Source organism: Anopheles funestus, chromosome 2RL (assembly GCF_943734845.2).
Source record: "Anopheles funestus chromosome 2RL, idAnoFuneDA-416_04, whole genome shotgun sequence".
Taxonomy (NCBI): Eukaryota; Metazoa; Arthropoda; class Insecta; order Diptera; family Culicidae; genus Anopheles; species Anopheles funestus.
In genome coordinates, this window is record NC_064598.1 from 84,286,681 (window position 1) to 84,307,552 (window position 20,872).

A 20,872-nucleotide genomic window follows, 5' to 3' on the forward strand; every position below is an offset into this window, starting at 1 on the left:
AATTCGCATAATCCCGGGGTTGGAAGTTTCATTGGCACATGATTGAACTGTTGATTAGCCGAGCCGACTGTAGAATATGTCCAAGCTATACTGTAACGATCAATGTTAAAATAGTAAAGTGTTGATCGTGCAATAAAACATCAATTAAACGAATTATATCCCAACATTCACCGTACCTCATAGTCGTTGTTTAAATCCTGACTCATGTGAACAGTACCGTTTGCAACGGTTGATGTTCGGTTATATTTTCGGATGCGTATATCGCTCAACACAATGTCGTGCCCTAGATTTTGTTCAAAGCTTTCAAACACAATCTTTAAATCCATTCCCTGACAGTGACATGCAAGAAATGTTACAATGAAAACAACCACCATTGATCTACTAAACTCCATCTTGTTAAAAAAAAATCCATGTATAATAGCGTCCGCTGCACACTTTTATACAATGTTATTATCACACAATCTATTATCAACAAAACATTGGACGTATCACGCAATTGAGAAATTACAACTATGTTTTAGATGCTGTGCACATTTGAAATTACACCACAAGTACATTAATTGCAAGTTGCTCATCGAACAATTAGTTTTGAATTTTCTGATTACAGCTACGGCACGCAAAGGAGAAAGATCGTAGTACTTTCGACCGATGTATAGTATAGTGCATGTGTCATCATTGTCGAATGTTGTCCTTTATTAAGAAAAATTTTATTCGTGCTTGGCATACTCTATCTTTTCCAAATTACAGCGCTGTTTCAACTGCACCCTATTTCATTCATCTTTTAAATTGTTCTTTCACACAAAGCAACAACATTTCAACTATTAACACAACTCACCCGGTTCAGATATCAGTTGCTTTTAAAATCATAGAAAAGCTCAAGACCTCCGTTCCATGAAGCAAACAAATTACTAACGCTTTGTACAAACCATTCCTTATAAGTAATGGCGGCACTGCTTCGGAAGGAAATTCTTTATCAAATAAGTGCATGTCTCGTACTTTGATCGGACATTCGCCTTCTTGTGCTCCATTCTCAAAAAAGCTCATGTACCTGGGATAGTTTTTGTATATGTAATCTTTAAAGTCACACAATCCCGCATTTGGAAGCTTCATTGGTATGTGGTTAAACTGTTGATTACCGAGCCGGCTGTAGAATACATCTAATTGACACTGTAATGAAGAATTGTAATTAAAAAAAAAACAACTACTAAGTCTATCAACCTAATATCGGTTTTGTAAATTGTATGCCAAAAATTTCCGTACCTGATAGTCTCTAGGTAACTCCTGATACATGTGAATGGTACCGTTTGCAACCGTTGTTGTTCGGTTATACTTTCTGATGCGTATTTCACTCAACAAAATGTCGTGACCTAGATTTTGTTCAATACTTTCAAAGCTTATTTTTACACCAAACGCTTCACAATGGCAAGATAGCACGACAATCAACAAAATAACTACCACTGGTCTACTAAAGTCCATGTTTGTAAAGAAAATCACTGGCAAACTGAATGGATACAAGTGGCCGATGAAAACTTTTATACCATGTTCTTATTACGCAGTCTATAATTAAAAGAATATTGGACATAGCATGAAACTGTAATCTGTCAATCACTTTTTGAATTATGTTTGCTTTTAAATTGCATCACAAGTACATTAACTAAAAGCTGTACATCAAAAGATTGCTGATACCTTTTCTCATAATAGTTACGGCGCGAAAAAGTGAAAGATAGCAATAGTATTCATCATTCAATATTTGCAGTGCTTGTATCATCATTTTCCCTTTTATTTATTTATTTATATTTAATTATTATTATTAACACTCAGCCGCATTTTTAACGAACATTGTTTTGAAATTTAACAAAAAACCATTAACCGTCAACTCTACAACCGGATACCCGGGTATGATGTTGATTTTGAAACTCGAATAACTATTTACAGAAACGTCGTAGTGGAAAAAATTTGGTATGTACCTCTAGACATTTTAATTCTCTTTTATCTTGCAGAGATTTAAAATTAAAAATTTTAATATTCAATACAGCCTGAGCTATTACAGTTTTAAGACGAAAAAGTTCCATTTTCCATACAAAATGTATGGGATACCCGGGTATGCCAGTCGTAGAGATGGAGTTGTAAATTTGGTCATTGACACAACGGTTAAGAGGGAGGCACTTATTCCGACGCCAGGCGTTATAATTATACAATTATAAGCATATAATTCCACGTAATAAATGGCATCACAACTACATTAATTGCAAGCAGTACATTAAAAGATTGCTGATACTTTTTCTAACAATAGCTACAACATGAAAAAGAGAAAAATAGCAGTATATTTTTTCATTACAGCGAAATGCAAATGATAGCATTAGGCGAGCCTACTTTAAGGAATCACGCAAGCGAATATGAAATGCGCCACCATTCATATGGGAATACCCACAATTTATTAGCAAATCACCCGAAATTTTTATGCAATTGCGCGCAATTGCCATGTTACAGTCTTTTTATTTAATTCTTTCAACTATTAACACGACTCATCCAGTTCAAATGTCCATAGTTTTTAAAATCACAGTATATCGTATAACCTCCTTTCCATGGAGATAGGCGCGTATAACGGCTTTGTACAAACCATGCCTTACAATTAATGGCGGTACGATTTCGGAAGGAAATTCCATATCAAACACGTGTATATCTCGTACTTTTATGGGACATTCTCCTTTTGCAGGTCCATTTACAAACATAGCAGGAACACGGGGATAATGCTGGTGTAAATAATTTACAAAGTCACATATTCCCGCGGTTGGAAGCTTTATCGGCATGTGGTTGAACTGTTGATTACCGAGCCGGCTGTAGAATATGTCTAAGCTATGCTGCAATGATCAATTATACAATAGCACGTTTTAACTCATATAGAAACACTTTTACGTTTATCAAATTTTCTTCCAATATTCACCATACCTCATAGTCGTTACTTAACTCCTTATACATATGCATAGTACCGTTTGCAACCGTTGTTGTTCGGTTATACTTTCTGGCGCGAACATCACTCAACAAAATGTCGTATCCTAGATTTTGTTCAATATTCTCAAAGTTTATTTTTATACCAAACGCTTGACATTGGCAAGATAGCAGGACAATCAACAAAGTAACTATTACTGGTCTATTAAACTTCATTTTGTAAACAAAATCACCGGCAAACTGAATGGATACAAGTGGCCGTTAAAAACTTTTATACCATATTCTTATTACGCAAGTAACAGAATATTGAAAATAGCATGCAATTGTAATCTGCCTCTCACTTTTTGAATTATGTTTGCAATTTAAATTACATCACAAGTACAATGATTACAAGCTGTACATTAAAATATTGCTGATTCTTTTTTCTCATAATGGTTACGGCATGAAACAGTAATAGATACTAGTATTTTTTATCATTAAACTAGCTTACCCCGCAAACCTAGCTTTGCCGATAAAAATATATTTTGTAATTAATGTTTTCCAGTGTACATTTTTTATGTTTAGTCTTCACATAATAAAAATTCCCTTAACAACTCTAGACATAAATTGCAGAATTATTCATTAGAAACACTCAAAAAAATTTTAAAAAATTATCGGAGAATCGGTGAATTCTGAATCTGTGTCGGTAAGAAAACTCTTCAAAGGCTGTGGCGGTAGAAAAAAAACTCTTCTGAGGTTTAACGCATCACACCTGATTCTAGTTTAAATTTGAGCAGGTGACAATGTGGATATTCATTGGCCATTGCAGCGATTACCACTTTAGGATGAGCCGAATATTCAGTTTCTGGGTCATTCTTGGAAACGTGGCGAAAGAACCACCGTAGCCCGTATTAACTGTCAAAATCCCCGTAAAAAAGCAGAAAAGAACGAATTACATTGACCACAGGTCAGCTAGCAAAACCAAAAGTACTGAAAAACCTGTTCTCATACCTGTCGAATATGAGAGAATTTCGTATAAATCGGTGCAGCCGTTTCGGAGGAGTTTGCGATATTCGATATTTACAACACTGGACATTGGACAATTGGACATTGGACAATTGGACATTGGACAATCGGACATTGGACAATTGGACATTGGACAACTGGACATTGGACAACTGGACATTGGACAATTGGACAACGGAAGAACTCAATGAACCGACTATACTCAGGAACAGGCAGTTTAGTAGGAAGAAATTGCAACTATAAAAAAATCAACTAAAGGAAAAATTTATACAAATGCATGCACATTAAACAAACTTTAAAAAAAAATACAACTCACGTTACAATATTTTACTCAATTCTTTAACATGATACCCGACACATTACAAAAACATTTTAACTATAAATACGACTCACACAGTTCACCCGTCCATAACTTTTACAACCGTAGTATATCTTATGGCCTCCTGTCCATGGAGATAAGCGCGCGAAACGGCTTTGTACAAACCGTTCCTTACAAGTAATGGCGGTACGACTTCGCTAGGAAAATCCACATCAAACACGTGTATGTCTCGTGGTGTTATGGGACATTCGCCTTCTACTGGTGCGTTCACAAACATAGCAGGGATGCCAGGATAAGTTTTGTATATATGATCTATAAAGTCGCACAATCCCGCGGTAGGAACCTTCATCGGCATATGGTTAAACTGTTGATTACCGAGTCGACTGTAAAATACATCTAATTGACACTGTAATGAAGAATTTTAAAAAAGAAACTAATAAACCTATCAACATCATATCGATTTAATTAATTGTATGCCAACATTTTCCGTACCTGGTAGTCGTTGTTTAACTCCTTATAAATGTGAAAAGTACCATTTAAAACCGTTGATGTACGGTTATACTTTCTGGCGCGTACATCAGTTCGCAAAATGTCCTGACCTAGATTTTGTTCAATACTTTCATAGTTTATTTTTACACCAAACGCTTGACATTGGCAAGATAACAGTGCAATTAACAAAATAACTACCACTGGTCTACTAACCTCCATTATGTAAAGAAAATCACTGGCAAACTGAATGGATACAAGTGGCCGTTGAAAACTTTTATACCATGTTCTTATTGCGCAATTAACAGAATATTGAAAATAGCATGCAATTGTAATCTGCATCTCACTTTTTGAATTATGTTTGCAATTTAAATTACATCGCAATTACATTGATTTCAAACCGTACATTAAAAGATTGCTGATACCTTTTCTCATAATATAGCTACAGCACGAAAAAAAAGACAAATAGAAGTACTTTTTTATCATTACAGCGAAATGAAAATGATAGCATTAGGAGACCCTACTTTAAGGAATCACGCAAGCGAATATGAAATATGCGACCATTTGTATGGGAATATCCACTATATGTTAGCGAATCACCCAAAAATTGATATAGAATCGCGAACCATTGATATGGAATGTCAAATGGCGGACTGTTTACATAATGGAGGGTTGAAGAGTTGAGGTATTGCATTTTTTTTTTAACGATATTTTAAACAAATATTTTCCAAAATAGGGGCTATACATTATTATTAACAATAATAAATCGCAAACAGCTTAGTTTTCATCAAATTCGAGCTGAAATTTTTAAAAATTACAGCGAAATACAAATTACACGAAGCGAACTTGCCCACTATACATACATGCTAGAGTCTTTTTATTTAATTCTTTAACATAATGCCCGACACATTGCAAAAACATTTCAACTATTAACACGACTCACCCAGTTCACCCGTCCATAGCTTTTACAATCACAGTATATCTTAAGACCTCCTTTCCATACAGATATCCGCGTATAACGGCTTTGTACAAACCATGCCTTACAAGTAATGGCCGTACCACTTCGGAAGGAAATTCGGTATCAATCACGTGTATGTCTCGTTTTCTGATAGGACATTAGCCTTCTTCTGGCCCATTCACAAAGTAGCTCATGTATCCAGGATAATTTTTGTATATATGATCTACAAAGTCGCATAATCCCACGGTTGGAAGTTTCATCGGCATGTGGTTAAACTGTTGATTACCGAGCCGACTGTAGAACATGTCTAAACTATGCTGTAATGATCAATATGACAATAGAACATATTAAATCATATAGAAACACTTTTACGTTTATCAAATTTTCTTCCAATATTCACCATACCTCATAGTCGTTACTTAACTCCTGATACATGTGAATGGTACCGTTTGCAACCGTTGTTGTTCGGTTATACTTTCTGATGCGTATTTCACTCAACAAAATGGCGTAACCTAGATTTTGTTCAATACTTTCTAAGCTTATTTTTACACCAAACGCTTGGCAGTGGCAAGATAGCAATGCAATCTTCACAACGATCACCAAATGTATCCTGCACTGCATTTTGTGTAGATACAGAGTTGGTGTCAAACTGTGTGCATAAAAATATTCGATGAAACCTTTTATACCATATTCTGATTATGCTATTTACAATCGAAACAAGCAATACATTGAAGATAGCACGTACATGCGATTTACATATTCCCACTCAGTTTTTAAATACTGCTTGTATTTATAAATTACATCACAAGTGCAGTAATGTTCATTTAAAGATTACTGATAATTTTCCTCATTAATGGTTACGGCACAAAAAAGAGAAAAATAATACTTTTTAGTAACACTGATCGCACGCTACACGAACTTGTCGAAGCAACATATGCAAGTCATGCTGCCAAGCAGAGTGGTGTCATAATTTTTTTTTATAAAAAATTTATTCAGCCTCTATATTTATTTTATTTCACACATTTCTTACATTTTCTTCAGTAGCAAAACGCAGCACATTAAATGAGGGGACGACGAGTTTCGCACCATAACGACGTATTGTTTTGAGGAAACTTGTCCAGGTTCCGTTTACTCTTCGACACATCGCAAATTTGTGATCGAAAGTGTTTGCAATAAACCCGTTCCATTTGCTATAAAGCTCTCCATGGCGAAGCTTTCCATTTACTAATAGGTATAGCGTGGAACGTAGTAGCGAGTTTAGATAAGTACTTGGATATTTCTCCAGTCAACGTTGGATGTTGTCCTTACGATTTTTGGATCTCGGAATCTCTGACTCTGTATTTTAGCATATGAGTTTCGTGGAACATGGTGCATACGGGTCGAATGGGATGTACACCATCTACTGAATCACTGTTCTTGAGAACATGGGTACGTTGTAGAGATTCCTGAAAGATTCGGCGGGTTTCCAGCACAAGTGATATATTGGAATCCAACTCCCACACACTCTCTCTCTCTTCTACAGGTACCCGAACAAAGCTGTAACTCTTCTTATATCAGAGAACCTCGGGTTACACTCCGAAACAATGTACCACAATGTGAGGAGAAAAAACGTATTCAGTAGAAAAACCTTCTGCTCCATATTGAGACACCTGATCCTGCGTAATCTCACCAGCTGTTTGAATTTCGCTATTCGTATGTACATATATAATTTCAGCACATGGCTTGTCGTATGTCCCGTAATAACGAATTGCAATAAAGCATGATAACTTGATATGTTATTCGCTCACGTAATACTTTACTAATTACTAAAACACGCAAATTATTCTCTTCAATTATAAGTAGCTTTTAGAAACACGTTGTACTTTACAAGGTCCTTACCGAGAATGTCCATGTACTCGCCATAGTTTTCGTACAAATTATCAATAAAGTCACATATTCCAGCGGTTGGCAGTTTGATAGGCACATGATCCAAATAAAACTGTAACGTTCAATGTTAAAATAGTAAATAAGATATCTACTTAAAATGTTTTATCTCCAAAATTCTACTTACCTTATAGTCGTTGGTACGAAATCGTTCATCAAACTGTAGTCTAAAACATATTCTACATAGCACGCAACTTTAATCTTTGAGTGTAATGTTTGGTTTAGTGTTTGTGCATTTTGTTTTCTTTTTCCGTGTATTTGTTGCATCGAATTGGAAGGCTATTATTGCTTGTTGCTAACTGATTTAAAGCGATGGTTTTTTTTTTGAAGAAATTGCTACTCATACATAGAAATACTACGAATCAAAAATCAAAAAGTAAATCTTACAGTATAAATAATCTTACAGCAATATGCTTCAGCTAAAGCTTTATACCCAAACTGTACTCATGGATATCCTGAAACTCTCTCAAATGCAAGAGGGTGTTTTATACATTAACATATTGTACAAATTGATGTATTTCTTCAATTGCACATTATTAACGACTAACAAATAACATTTTTATTATCGATTGCAATATTAAACTTTACTCTTCATCATATCTTCGGATATCTTGAAAATAATACATTACAATGGAAATTGTATTCTCATGCTACATAGAAAACAGCAATATTTAACACTCCTTAGTTATCAGTAGCTTTCAAAACTAAGTTATAGCTGAGGATCTCGATTCCACTGAAATAACACCGCACTAACGCTTTCCATAGACCGTTCCTAATTATTGTCTTTGGTATTATTTCGGTAGGAAATTCTTTATCAAAGACATACATCGTCCGAATTTTTAATGGGCATTCCTCCCTCTCAGGACCGTTGTCTATAATTGTCATCTGTTCTGGATAGTTTCTATATAAATTATCTACAAAATCACATATTCCAGCCGTTGGCAGCTTTATCGGCATATGGTTGAACTGTTGATTACCAAGTCTACTGTAAAATATATCTAAATGAAACTTTATCGTACAATGTTAGTTGGCTTCACATCGATTCAACAAAATCACTCATAATTTACACCGTACCCGATAGTCGTTAGTTATTTCCTGATGCACGTGAATAGTACCGTTTAATACAGAGGTTGTTCTGTTGTATTTTCTAACTCGTAGATCAAGCAACATTAAATCTTGACCAAGCGTTTGTTCAAAACTTTCCATCGTTAACTTTATTCCAAATGACTGACGGTTGCAACAAAGCAATGCAAACATGAACACAACTATCATTAGTATCTTTTTCAACATTTTTTTTAAAAAGGAAATCACTTGTCAACTGAACGTTTCGATGCACTCGATGTAAGCTTTTATATGAGCGTCATTTTATCAGCCGATCTTTGCTGTGTAACATAACTTGCAATTATTATTGCCTATTAAAATAATCTCACTAGTATGTTACGTCTCATTTTGAAACCATCACATAAGGCGAATCGTATTACTGCTATTTTTTGCTAAATCAACTCACATTGATGACAAGTGTTCCACTGCACGGATGAGAAGAATTCAAACTATTTGTGTTCATCAGGTATCAGCAAATCTGTACGGACGAATAAAATGACAAAATACACTTGTTGCTTATATCAAGTATGCCTCAATTTTTTCAGCCATTTTGTGCTTGAAACCCCAATAAAAAGCTATAATAAATCAGACATACTTCGAGTTATTAAGCTTTGCAAGCTTTCAAAAAAACGAACGTTTATAAAAGCAGATGGAAAATTGGAATTTTGTGGGCTTGAAAGACGACTACTCCTTCGTTTTGAGCTCAAAATTATTGGAGCAGGTCCTTGGCCTGCAGACTACAACAAGAAAAATTGTTGAACGAATCTAAACGCTGTATGGAAGGGTTGGCAATCTTCCGTAAAACATTTATCTTTCATGGCGAAACAATGAACTACTCTTTACATTCTTCTTTCAACGCTTCTGTTTGGATGTTCTGGTTTTTCTTCTCAAAATATTATTAAAGATTTGGATATGGATATTGAGCATACCCAGTGCACACAAACAACTTGTGAAGTCTTGTTACCTTTTTCCGTTATTTTGCTTTTCGTACGAAAAGACTAGAGAGTGCAGTTTGTTTAAATGCTTTCGCAATAGTTGGTAACATCATTAACTGATACAGTTTATAAAATTTCGTTAGTAAGCAGAAGGATAACTACAATAAGCCGACATATATGTAGATGGATCCATCGCTATATTTCATTTAACTCCCGTAGAAATTAGTTACATTTAGTCCACAGTTAGTACATTTTGTTAGTACATACAATTTTACTTATAAATTGTTGCACTAAATTGCGACACCCGATGTCCTAAATTGTTTGCTTTTGTACGGTTCCGACAGCCCTCAATCATTGGTAGCCCTCAGGACGATGTTAAATGCAAGATGGGACGTTTTCCTTAACACACCAATTATGTCCAACTTCCACAGGCCCGTTTTTTGCATTACCACTGGCCACATCGTCGATGGAAATTCTTGATCTAAAACGTGTATTTCCCTGGCGGTGATAGGGCACTCATTGACACCAGGAAAATTGACGAAGATCGCCGCTATCTCAGGGAAAGACGAATGCAAATTATTAACGAATGCACATATGCCGGCGGACGGTAGTTTCATTGGCATATAGTTATATTGTTGATTACCGAGACGACTGTAGTACATATCAACTTGGTACTATAAAACGAGTAATCATTAGTAAGCTGTTTAGATTGCATTCTAAGCATTTATCATACCTTCACATCGTTGGTCGTGTCGTGCAAAACATAGAAGGTACCATTCAAAACACTGCTCGTTCTATTAAACTTGCGTACCCGCACATCGCACACCATAAAATCTTCACCAAAGGTTTGCTCAATGCTTTCGAAATTTATTTTTATACAACATACCGCAGCACTGCAATAATACAGCAAAATTATGATCCATAACCCTGTCATTGGCGATGGTTTTACAATGCCAGAAGACTTTGGCAATACTACATACATTTTCACTGCAAAATTTAGTATTTATGTGCGTTTTTTTAGTAGAACCTTGCGTTGGTATTTATCAGCACGTGCATCAACTTAATACGTCCACATGATCTGATCTACACTAGACATGCAGCAAAATAAAGTAAACATTTGTAATTAATGTTTGCTGTTTGAAAGGATCCACGTGATCCTCTCAGATTAATATACTTAACAAATAATTCTGAAAAGCTGATAAACTGAAAAGGATAATTTTACAATTATGTAAAAGAGAGTTCTTATCAGTATCGGCGCCAAAGATACAAATGTTACAAACGTGGGGTAACGTACACATCAGCTCAAAAAATGTATCTTTTATTTCAAATCGAATTTATCTTTACTGCAAAGAAATAAAATCCTAAATGTAAACGCGTTGCACTATTTACAATACGAATTGAAAGCAAAGTAAATTTATTTTTATATTTTGTTTAAATGTTTCTTCACCAGTAATAACCTCCTCACTAATAACCCCGGTCAAAACATAACTAAATTTTTTATACATCTAAAAATCATCATATCCTTTGACAAGAAAATAGTAAGTCACTATCTCCTTTCCATCAAGCTTTGCCGTTACCAATGCTTTCCAAAGACCCCTGGGCATTACCGTTGACACCACTTCCTGTGGAAATGCGAAATCGATCAGGTTGACGTGGCGTGGAGAAAACGGACATTCTCCTATTTCCGGTAAATTTTCAATCACAGACACCTGCCTCTCGTAGTTCATTTGTAAGTTGTCGAAAAAATCACAACAACCACATGCAGGTAGTTTCATTGGATAGTGATTGAACTGCTGGTTTCCGAGCCGACTGTGAAATAAATCTAGCGTGAGCTGCAAAGCCAAACGATTGTTTAAATTGCATAAGTTTGTTTAACTCCAGCAAACAGGTTTCGTATGTCCTACCTCAAGAGAGTTATTCAGCGGATTAAGTACGATAAACGACCCGTTCAGTACCGTCATGGTGCGGTTGAATTTTCGTACGCGTAAATCCGCTAGTAGTATGTCGAAACCGGAAAGTTGTACAAAGTTTTCAAAAACCACCTTTAAACTACCGGCAGAAACTATGCACACGGCGTAGAGGAAAGCTTTCAACATGATGCTTCCATCAATAGTATCCCCACGCAAATGGAATGGATCTTTACTGGGATGTTTATAGTAGTCTAGCAAAGTGTTGTAAACCCTAATAATAATATCATCCAATGGCACATAATTATTTGATTAGTTGATTAGTCACGTGTCAAAAGTTGGAAACAGTTCGCTTATCCATTTGAGCCGGTGGAAACATTTATGGGCGCAGATCACGCACGCGTATAACTCTAATAAAGAATTTATGCATTTCACCACATAAGCAATAGCTCAGAAAATGTTATCATTTTTTTATCATCATTTGCCGTAACGCTGGTATTGCTCCTTCTCATTTCCCACCCGTAGTATTTAAAATATTTTTAGCTAATTAGTATTAGTACGTGGCACGGTGGTGTTTGTCACAAACGGCGCCGGCTCCACACGACAAGAGCGGGTATCAAATTCCATCCGGAACGTAGCATCCTCCGTAGCTTCTTCTTTTAAAAACGGAATTTATTTAGTTATGTATGTTCACATAAATTTCTCTCCTGTCTACTGCCAGCACTGTCCCTGCATCCCCCGTACAAAGAAATGATCGGCATAACCTTAAGGATCGTTAAGCCAACAAGAGATAGAGCAATAGTACAACTATTTACACACAGATGGCGATATTTGGAAGTACAGTGAGTCTCCGTGATACACTATTATAGTAATTTATTCCGCTTTTTAGGTGATTTTGAGAGGAAAACTATAACAAAAATTAAAAAAAAATGGTTTGACTTTAATTTCAACCAAATTTTTAAGTATTTCCTTAGGTTTTGTGCTATAAAATCACAGTGCTGTCAAATTTTAGAATCCGTGTATCTGCGAATCCGCTATAAGAGATCATAATACAATATACAGAGATCGCCACAATATACACTTCATTATTATGATGCTCAACACGAATCCTGCTAGCTTTTGATCATTCTACCATGATGCTGTTGTCTATCCATACGTCTATCCACACGTAAATCAAAAGTTGTTATTTCAAATCCACTATGTTGTACAAAGTTTTCAAGCATAACCTTAATACTAGTCACTGATACAATGCACAAAATATATAAAGATTTCGTCAACTTTATATTTCCCCTCGTTAACAGCGTATTTCATCGAAGCTAAGTACTTTACAGGGCGAATTTTTACGCAGTAGCAGTAAATAAATAAAAAATAACTGAAAAGGCATAGTTGCTTTTACAATTCGATTGCTCTTAGTATGCTTTATGGCTTTTTGTAATTATTCAAATAATACCTCTTTTAGGGGTATATAGTTGAGCAATTTAGAATTAAAATTATATACACCTTTTACTCCTTATAAAATAAATAGCTAATGAATATAAAAATAGCTAATGAAGCTATTATAATAGATATAGCTTGTTTTGAAAGTTTAAAGAATTTATATTAAATAAAACCACAAACTAAATTAATGAAAACAATAACACAAATCAAAGATTTTTTTACATTTACATCTTAGTATTATCAGCATAAACGCTGAACATCACTACATACAAGTTAAACGCATCGTCACCTTCGATGAACCGTTTTCCTTCAAACCTTAAATAATGTCCATTACCGGATCAGCAAACCATCTAACTCAACGTGCGACATCATCTGCAGTACGAGGTAGCTAAGATTTACAACCCAGCTAAGTTTCCTGATCTTCGCCATTGCTATAATTCTTCACGTTCTCCGGGACGCATAATACACTTATACCTTCCAAATATTCAAAATTTAAAACAATCACTTCACATTTTGAATGATTATAATATATTTTTAAGAATGTGTATATCAACATAAGGTAAAGGGTGGCTAGAAATCATCGTACCCTTTCACGAGTATGTGATAAGATATTACTTCCTGTCCATTTATTTTCCCAGTTATCAACGCTTTCCAAAGTCCTCTTGGCATTACCGGTGGTATTACTTCCTTTGGGAAAGCCTTATCGCGTATGTCGATGATTCGTGGCGAAAAGGGGCACTCGCCGATCTCGGGTAAATTGGAACACCCTTCTAGATATTCCCCATAGCCTTTTTGCAAGTTGTCTAGAAAGTCGCACGTACCACACGATGGCAGCTTCATTGGATAGTGGTTAAACTGCTGATTTCCGAGCCGACTGTGAAATAAATCTAATGTAAACTGCCAATATGCACTTCATTATTGTTTTGCCGAACACGAATTCTGCAGCTTTGGATTATTCTACCATGATGCTGTTGTCTATCCATGTGTGTAGGATGACCGATCCGTTCAATGACGTAGTGCTACGGTTGAACTTTCGTACACGTAGATCGAATGATCCTATTTCAAATCCACTGTGTTGCACAAAGTTTTCGAACGAAACTTTCAGACCAGCCACAGATACAATGCACAAAACATACAAATATTTGATCAACATTATATATTCTCCCGTTAGCAGTGTGTTTTATCGAAGCCAAGTACATTACAAGACTATCTTTTACGGAGTAGCAGTAGTATTTATAGTCTTCATCCCATATTGATTCATGTAGCACGTGTCGCGTGTTCTGTTATTATTACTGTTTGCTTATCTTAACACATAATCACTAATGTCTCATCGTTATTTTTACAATTTATGAGGTTCTTAGCATGCTTTACGATTAAGTATATACAATTGATCTATCAGTTAAGAGTATGCAGCTGAGTTATTTAGAGAGAATTTAATGTATGCTCTTTAATCCCTGTTAAGTCACATTGGTATGCAATTTCTAAAAATGATTTTATCTATTGGAGCCATTATAATGTGTTTGACCTATGTAACAAGCCACAAGAAAATTTGATAATGTTCATTTAGACAATGCATTTAGACAATGATGGGTGAGAAAAGTTAATACAAGTCAAGTGCTCCAGCAGTTTTAATAGTTCCAGTAACGAACGTCAGTCGGCAGTCGGCAGTCTTCGAATGTGTACGTCTCCATCGTGAAAACTCTCTGCTTGTTCGCCTGCTTGTCTATTGTGTGTATTACAACTGTTGTTTGTATTTACCTGACATGACATTATACATTAGTATGACTTGATATTTACAATGAGTTAATGTAGCATATAACTCCGTTTAATCCGAATCCGTTTAATCACACATGTTATACCTATCTATACAAGATCACGAGACTAGCACTGCATTGGCCCATTGCAATTTGGCTATTCTGAGCGTGTTACCAGAGTGTTCGACGGTTAATCGACACATTTTTTGCAGTCATATTTCCAATGCGATGCCATACATGAACCGCCATCAAATAGTTTATTTGTTTTTAATTTGCTTAGACACCGACTCTTGATGGCAGAGGGTTTATTCTAGTTGGAACAAAGGGCATATATTAAACGATCTATGTTACAACCATTATGTGAATCTTCTGAAGTTTTATTCGCATTTCAGGATGACAAATTTTCAATATATTGTCAAATCTGCTGACGATTTCATACTAAGTTATTTGTTATAAAAATCCGTCACATATGTGCTGTACATACAGCTGAGTAAATCCCTCCTCCAGTCCCTCCTTGGTACTACAAAAAAATCGCACTACCCTTTTCCGTATAACGCTACTTCTTCTTCTTCTTCTTGGCGTAACGGCCTCATGCCAGCCATTTCTGGCTTACGAGACTTATTTTACCACATAGCTAGATAGCCAGTCCTTGTTACGGGGGGACGGTCCGGATGGTATTTGATCCCCGGTCCAGCCGTATGGACCGGCGCCGTTTATCACACACACCACCGGGGCTCCCCAAACCTGCTACTAAAACTATTAATTTATGAATTTATGATTAAATCCTGCTACAGTGCAGCACAAAGTGTTGGAGACCCCTGTATTTCCGTCATTACGATAATCGTTTCAATGTCAATTTGCTTGAAACACTGGAAAGATAATATGATAAAATATTATATTCTGTTCTTCATTGATAAAATATTACTGATGAACAAAAATTAGTATCAAATGCAAAGAACTTCTTCATAGTTCGCTGACTAGTGACGGTCTAGTCGCTGCATAACATTTTCGAAACTGTCACACGCGCTGTCAAATTTTTGGCAACAGTTTGACACATAGCAGCTAGAGGAAAAAAACCCTATCTCCTTCGAACAAAACTTTTGCAAACCAGCGCGATCGAAAAAGTGTCCCGTACGTGTTCCGCTGTCGGGAATCCGTTTTACGCCTACCGTTGGTTGCTGCTCCCGCTGAAGATACGCGCCCCGACAATGCTGACCAATCTGGCCAAGCTGTCCGCTGTCCGCGGAGTGTCGCATTCCGTCACCAATGGGCTGAAACCTGCTGTCGTCGGTGCCGCGAAGACCGAAAGCAAATCTGCATCCGCCGCAGGTCAGATTCCTCTCGTTTCTGCCTCGTCCGGGGCTGGTCTGCCGAACGGCAATCTTCGGGTGGTTTCTGGCGTCACAGGTTAATATATCCGGGTTTGCGTGTCTGGAGTGTAGGGAATATCGGAAAGTTTGCGTGTTGCATAATTGTTTCTACGAAGGACGACATGGTCCCGTTTGACAGTTGAACGTGTGGATCAACTCATCTCGGGTGAAAAACAAACCACGGTGCAAAATCTTGCGTTATGTAATGCAATCGTTGCTTACCGGATGGTCATTTCTTCACAAATTTCTGCTTTATGTCGTTTGAAGGATAACAATTCTTATACACAATGTTGCGGTTTTGCTCGTTTCTCAACTAACCGATCAAAATTAAGTTTTCATTAGCAAGCAACACCATATTTCCTTATGACGGAATGATCAAAACAAACCGAACAAAACGCTCCTTACCCGATGTCAATGTGTACCTAGATCAATCGATAATGTTAGCTTAACATTCATTTCTGTTACAGGAGCAACACAGATCCGATGCGCCCACACCGATATCCGTGTGCCGGATTTCTCGGACTACCGTCGCGACCAGGTTAAGCGCCCGAACGCGAAGAACGACAGTGCGGATGATCGTGCTGCCTTCACGTACCTGTTGGTTGGAGGTGCGTGTGTTAGAGCGTTGAAAATGTCTTCCGCGACTTCTAGCTAACCGTGTACTACCATTTTCCGTTGTAGGTGCCGCCGTATCGACTGCATACGTCGCAAAATCGCTGGTATCGACGTTTGTGTCCTCGATGAGCGCATCCGCCGATGTGTTGGCCATGTCGAAGATTGAAATCAAGCTGGCTGACATCCCGGAGGGCAAATCGATGACGTTCAAGTGGCGCGGTAAGCCCCTGTTCATCCGTCACCGCACGGCAGGCGAGATCGAAGCGGAACAATCGGTCGCGGTCGCCACCCTGCGTGATCCCCAGAACGATGCTGTACGTAAAAGAGGAACAAACCATTATCTAGACTAGAACTCAACGATTGTTTGTTTTTTGTTTCTCTTTTTGGGGCACATTTAGGAACGCGTCCAAAAACCGGAATGGCTCGTCGTTATCGGTGTCTGCACGCATCTTGGTTGTGTGCCGATTGCAAACGCTGGTGACTTCGGTGGCTACTACTGTCCGTGCCACGGTTCCCATTACGATGCGTCCGGCCGTATCCGCAAGGGTCCGGCTCCGCTAAACCTGGAAGTGCCGTACTATGAGTTCCCGGAGGATGGTCTCCTTGTTGTCGGTTAAAAACCTCCATCCTCTCTTTCCCGCTCCACACCGCACACCTTCAGTTCCAGCGTAAAAAGGTTCAAAGCATCTCCCCCTTTCAAATAAGTAGTGCGAACAAATCGCAGAACGAGTAGCGGAATTCACACCGAACAATCAATCATGGTTCGGCGATTCGAATGTTGGATTCATGGATTGCCACCGCCGGGTGTGTTTGTAAGTATTTGCAAAACTTAATCCGACCTACGACCTAAACCCAGAGACCGCTAGAAGAGGCGTCCCAAACCAACAGGAGGCAACAATGCAACCAAAACCAATTTACCGATAGTAGAACAATTACAGCAGACTGGGTAATAAATTGATGAAAATTGACGTTACTATAGTTTATCCTTGATCACGTTTATTTTTTTGTAGGATAAAATCCCGAAACAGATAATAGTTAAACGGGGGGTTTTCCCCCTATAAAGCCGGTTTAATTAGTTAGACGCTATCGAAAGATGGCCAAGATCTCCTTGTGCCGCATCGCACAGCAATGGTATCAGCACACGTTTGTACAGCTCGGCCTGCTCACCGTGCGTGACACGCAAAATTTTGGCCGCCTGTTGAAGGTGTTTGAGTGCCTCAGCAAAGTGACATTCGTACAGCTGCAATTTACCAATCTTTAGATACGTTAACCCAAGCATCGGATGGTATGGACTGTAGTAGTGTCGAAACCCATCTAGCAGCTTCAGTGCGTATCCGGTCGCTTCGTTCCATTTCTCCAAGTTCAGTGCACTTTCCATTGCATTTTCTAGCGTTTTGATGTGGTGCACATTGTAGCGGTGTAGAACATTTTCCTGCTTCTGTAAACACAACCGACTAACGTCGAGATCTGTAGCTTGTAAGAAAAGGGAAGGAAAAAGAATGTTAAAACTCACTCCATACGTCTCCGTATGTGATTGAACAGTGCCACTAATTTACTACAACTTACATGCAACGCTTTTCATTTGCGCTAAATGATCCCGTGTGAAACTGCTGATTTCGTTGAACGTTTCCCGGTCGGAATGTGTAACGGATGTACCACAAACAGCACATTGTACCAGCTCCGGATCGTTCAGATCGAGCGGTTGTTCGCATTTGCTATTCGGACATGCGGCAGCATTCATACGCTTCTGTTCCTCCTGCTCACCCCGGCAGCGGTCACATTCGCATCGAAAGTAGTACCGTTCGGCAAGCTGTTCCCTTCTAACGTCGGTCGTATCGATAAGGTCGATGTACGAAATGAAAAGCTTGCCAAAATCAAGCTCCTGCTCCGGATAGTCTTCCAGCAGTCGCATCTGTAGCGTTTCTCCATCGAACGAAACTACCACATTCGGCCGACAGCTGTGATCGATGATCGAAGCACCGATGTACATGCCCGTCCCGATAGTATTCATTTCGTTGTCCAGAATATTGAATGTGTTTATACACATCTTTAAGAGAAAAAGATTACATTAAACACTTGGTTTAACATTAATTGAAGCGCTAGCAAGCGTAAACACACCTTTCCGTAGATTCGAAGCAATTCCATCTTGGTCGGTCTTGCCGCTTCATCCAACAATCGCTGCAGCACCACGAACAGTGTACCGAAATGATCCATCCTTTTGGAATCTTGTTGAATGTTTTCCTCATCTACATTCGGTACAGTTTAGAAAGAATCAAATCATTAATGATTGTCGATAAGTAAAGTGGAAGAGAAAGAGAGGACCAGAGGAACAACCCCATGCACAACACAGCTGCACTGATGCATCAATCTTTCCGGGATTTGGTGCCAACCTTTACAGGATGCTTCGTGCATTTTGATTGTGCAAACCAGATAACACGTCAATAGGTTCATTTAAACATGAAAAGTATTGTTACATGTAGGGAACTCAAAGCAAGGAAGCAAACCACTCAAAAATACATTTTTCTCACATATTTTCCCCCCGTGTCTGATGATACCGTTAGCTCTGGAACGTATCATCATGGCAAATATCGTTGGATGTAAACTGTATGTACTAGAAAGAAAGGGAATGGGTGTTATAAAGTCATGGGGATGGTATGAATAACCTTCAACTTTCCTTCAAATGTGTTACACAATGTGGAATGCTTCCTGCAGCACACAGAGAGTTAGAAACTAATTGAGACAAACAATATACCAATAAGCTACCTGGTTCTAGCATTGAAGGTTCAAACGATATGAAACGATGCAATGAGATGCCGCAATGAAACCAAAATGGACTATAAATACGCTAATATGGGAAAGGTAAATAAATAAGGCGGATAGTAAAAAGCTGCACCGCGAAGAAACGAAGCGCAAAAAAATGTTCAATGTAACTTACGTGGCATAAGATCGCTGAATTTGCGGTAAAGTTTCGAGGTGTAGTAGCCTTTATGGGTGTCACCGCCTTTCAGTAGACGACGCACAATCCTTGCCATCATCAGTGCTGCGGATGGTACGATTAGACCCGATGGTAGTACTTTTAGCTTTTCACATTCCTCTTTATGGTTGGGCCATGCTTCCTTTTGGCATGAACGGCCACAGTACCGTACGTACAGACAGTTGGAACATTTCATCACTTTGGTTCTGAAAGAAGAATGATAACAATCGATTGTTATATTAACTGAAACGTAAATACATAGCATTAACTCACTCCTTAAAACAACGGTCACATCGTGAATCACGATAACGAGGATCCAGCACACAGACGAACGGTTTCTCCTGCAGTATTACATCCCCCCGTCGATGAATGGATTTCTTCATGCTTCGCACAGGACACGGAGAACGCGAGAGCAAGCGTCAAACTAGACAACAATCAGACACCACAACTAACCAACTAATGGTTTGCAAGTACAGCTCCGAGCAACCACCAACAATTGTCAGCCTTTCTTTCACAAAGTCTCCCGCACGCAACACGGTATTCTCAACCTTTCGTTGTTCTAATTAACAGCTAAAAGGTGGTGGATTTTTAAAAATAACGCTCGTCGGTTTACCGCTTCACGGGACAGGCGGTGGTTGTTTGTGAAAGGGCTGGAACTACGCACGAGAAGAGAGAGAGAAAAAAAAGTATGTTAATCAGGGGTTCCTATTCCTTTGGCTGTACTATGCTCTTTTTCGGTTTGTGTTGTTTCTCTCGGACGCAAAAGAAAGACAGCAAAATGCATAAATATTACATACTTATCGGGGAGAATGGTGGTTGTTATTTTTAGCCGTACAGCTTTTTATAGACGATGCATGCGTAACGTTTTCATTCTCTGCGGGTAGCTACTTCCCTGTTTGCCGTTTGAATATCGTTTGCGTTTTGAATGTAACGGCCAGCTAGCGCAATCCAGTTGAATGCTGTATTTATTTTTAGCCAATAACGGCAACTATTCGACGAGCAGTCTGCTTTATTTCACACGCAGTATTTTTTTTTCGTTTTCTTTCGGAGTGGTTTTGAATTTCGTGGCTGTTGTTTGTGAACGAACGTGCGGTAGGTTTGTTTATGTTTTATCGGTAAATGTCAAAATATCACAACAA

The 20,872-nt window shown here is 38.0% G+C and overlaps 5 protein-coding genes across 9 annotated transcripts; 1 reads left to right on the forward strand and 4 right to left on the reverse strand.

Annotated features, from left to right (window-relative positions):
• Positions 1 to 10,000: 10,000 nt before the first annotated feature.
• Positions 10,001 to 10,880, reverse strand: LOC125764548 (uncharacterized). 2 transcript variants are annotated; one of them, XM_049428908.1, is made up of 3 exons: positions 10,410 to 10,880; positions 10,320 to 10,350; positions 10,001 to 10,226 (listed from the first exon to the last, which is right to left on the reverse strand). In XM_049428908.1, exons 1-3 carry the CDS (start codon positions 10,656 to 10,658, stop codon positions 10,024 to 10,026), a joined length of 483 nt encoding a protein of 160 aa, XP_049284865.1. In that variant the 5' UTR covers positions 10,659 to 10,880; the 3' UTR covers positions 10,001 to 10,023. The 2 variants fall into 2 exon arrangements, with proteins under 2 accessions (XP_049284865.1, XP_049284864.1); XM_049428907.1 differs by having other exon boundaries at positions 10,001 to 10,350.
• A 129-nt stretch (positions 10,881 to 11,009) lies between these two features.
• Positions 11,010 to 12,094, reverse strand: LOC125764560 (uncharacterized). The gene is made up of 2 exons (XM_049428923.1): positions 11,581 to 12,094; positions 11,010 to 11,508 (listed from the first exon to the last, which is right to left on the reverse strand). Exons 1-2 carry the CDS (start codon positions 11,770 to 11,772, stop codon positions 11,182 to 11,184), a joined length of 519 nt encoding a protein of 172 aa, XP_049284880.1. The 5' UTR covers positions 11,773 to 12,094; the 3' UTR covers positions 11,010 to 11,181.
• Positions 12,095 to 13,315: 1,221 nt separating this feature from the next.
• On the reverse strand, positions 13,316 to 14,209 carry LOC125764559 (uncharacterized). The gene is made up of 2 exons (XM_049428921.1): positions 13,982 to 14,209; positions 13,316 to 13,917 (listed from the first exon to the last, which is right to left on the reverse strand). The coding sequence occupies exons 1-2, from the start codon at positions 14,171 to 14,173 to the stop codon at positions 13,591 to 13,593; spliced, it is 519 nt and encodes a 172-aa protein (XP_049284878.1). The 5' UTR covers positions 14,174 to 14,209; the 3' UTR covers positions 13,316 to 13,590.
• Positions 14,210 to 15,823: 1,614 nt separating this feature from the next.
• Positions 15,824 to 17,742, forward strand: LOC125764537 (cytochrome b-c1 complex subunit Rieske, mitochondrial). Of its 2 annotated transcripts, none has more exons than XM_049428892.1 (4): positions 15,824 to 16,181; positions 16,612 to 16,752; positions 16,826 to 17,073; positions 17,158 to 17,742. In XM_049428892.1, the coding sequence occupies exons 1-4, from the start codon at positions 15,983 to 15,985 to the stop codon at positions 17,374 to 17,376; spliced, it is 807 nt and encodes a 268-aa protein (XP_049284849.1). In that variant the 5' UTR covers positions 15,824 to 15,982; the 3' UTR covers positions 17,377 to 17,742. The 2 variants fall into 2 exon arrangements, with proteins under 2 accessions (XP_049284849.1, XP_049284850.1); XM_049428893.1 differs by having other exon boundaries at positions 15,824 to 16,103.
• On the reverse strand, positions 17,734 to 20,849 carry LOC125764505 (histone-lysine N-methyltransferase SMYD3). 3 transcript variants are annotated; one of them, XM_049428843.1, is made up of 6 exons: positions 20,531 to 20,849; positions 20,007 to 20,389; positions 19,695 to 19,939; positions 18,878 to 19,005; positions 18,326 to 18,806; positions 17,734 to 18,232 (listed from the first exon to the last, which is right to left on the reverse strand). In XM_049428843.1, the coding sequence occupies exons 2-6, from the start codon at positions 20,114 to 20,116 to the stop codon at positions 17,832 to 17,834; spliced, it is 1,365 nt and encodes a 454-aa protein (XP_049284800.1). In that variant the 5' UTR covers positions 20,117 to 20,389; positions 20,531 to 20,849; the 3' UTR covers positions 17,734 to 17,831. The 3 variants fall into 3 exon arrangements, with proteins under 3 accessions (XP_049284800.1, XP_049284802.1, XP_049284801.1); XM_049428845.1 differs by having other exon boundaries at positions 17,734 to 18,226; positions 20,531 to 20,848; XM_049428844.1 differs by having other exon boundaries at positions 20,007 to 20,849.
• Positions 20,850 to 20,872: the final 23 nt, after the last annotated feature.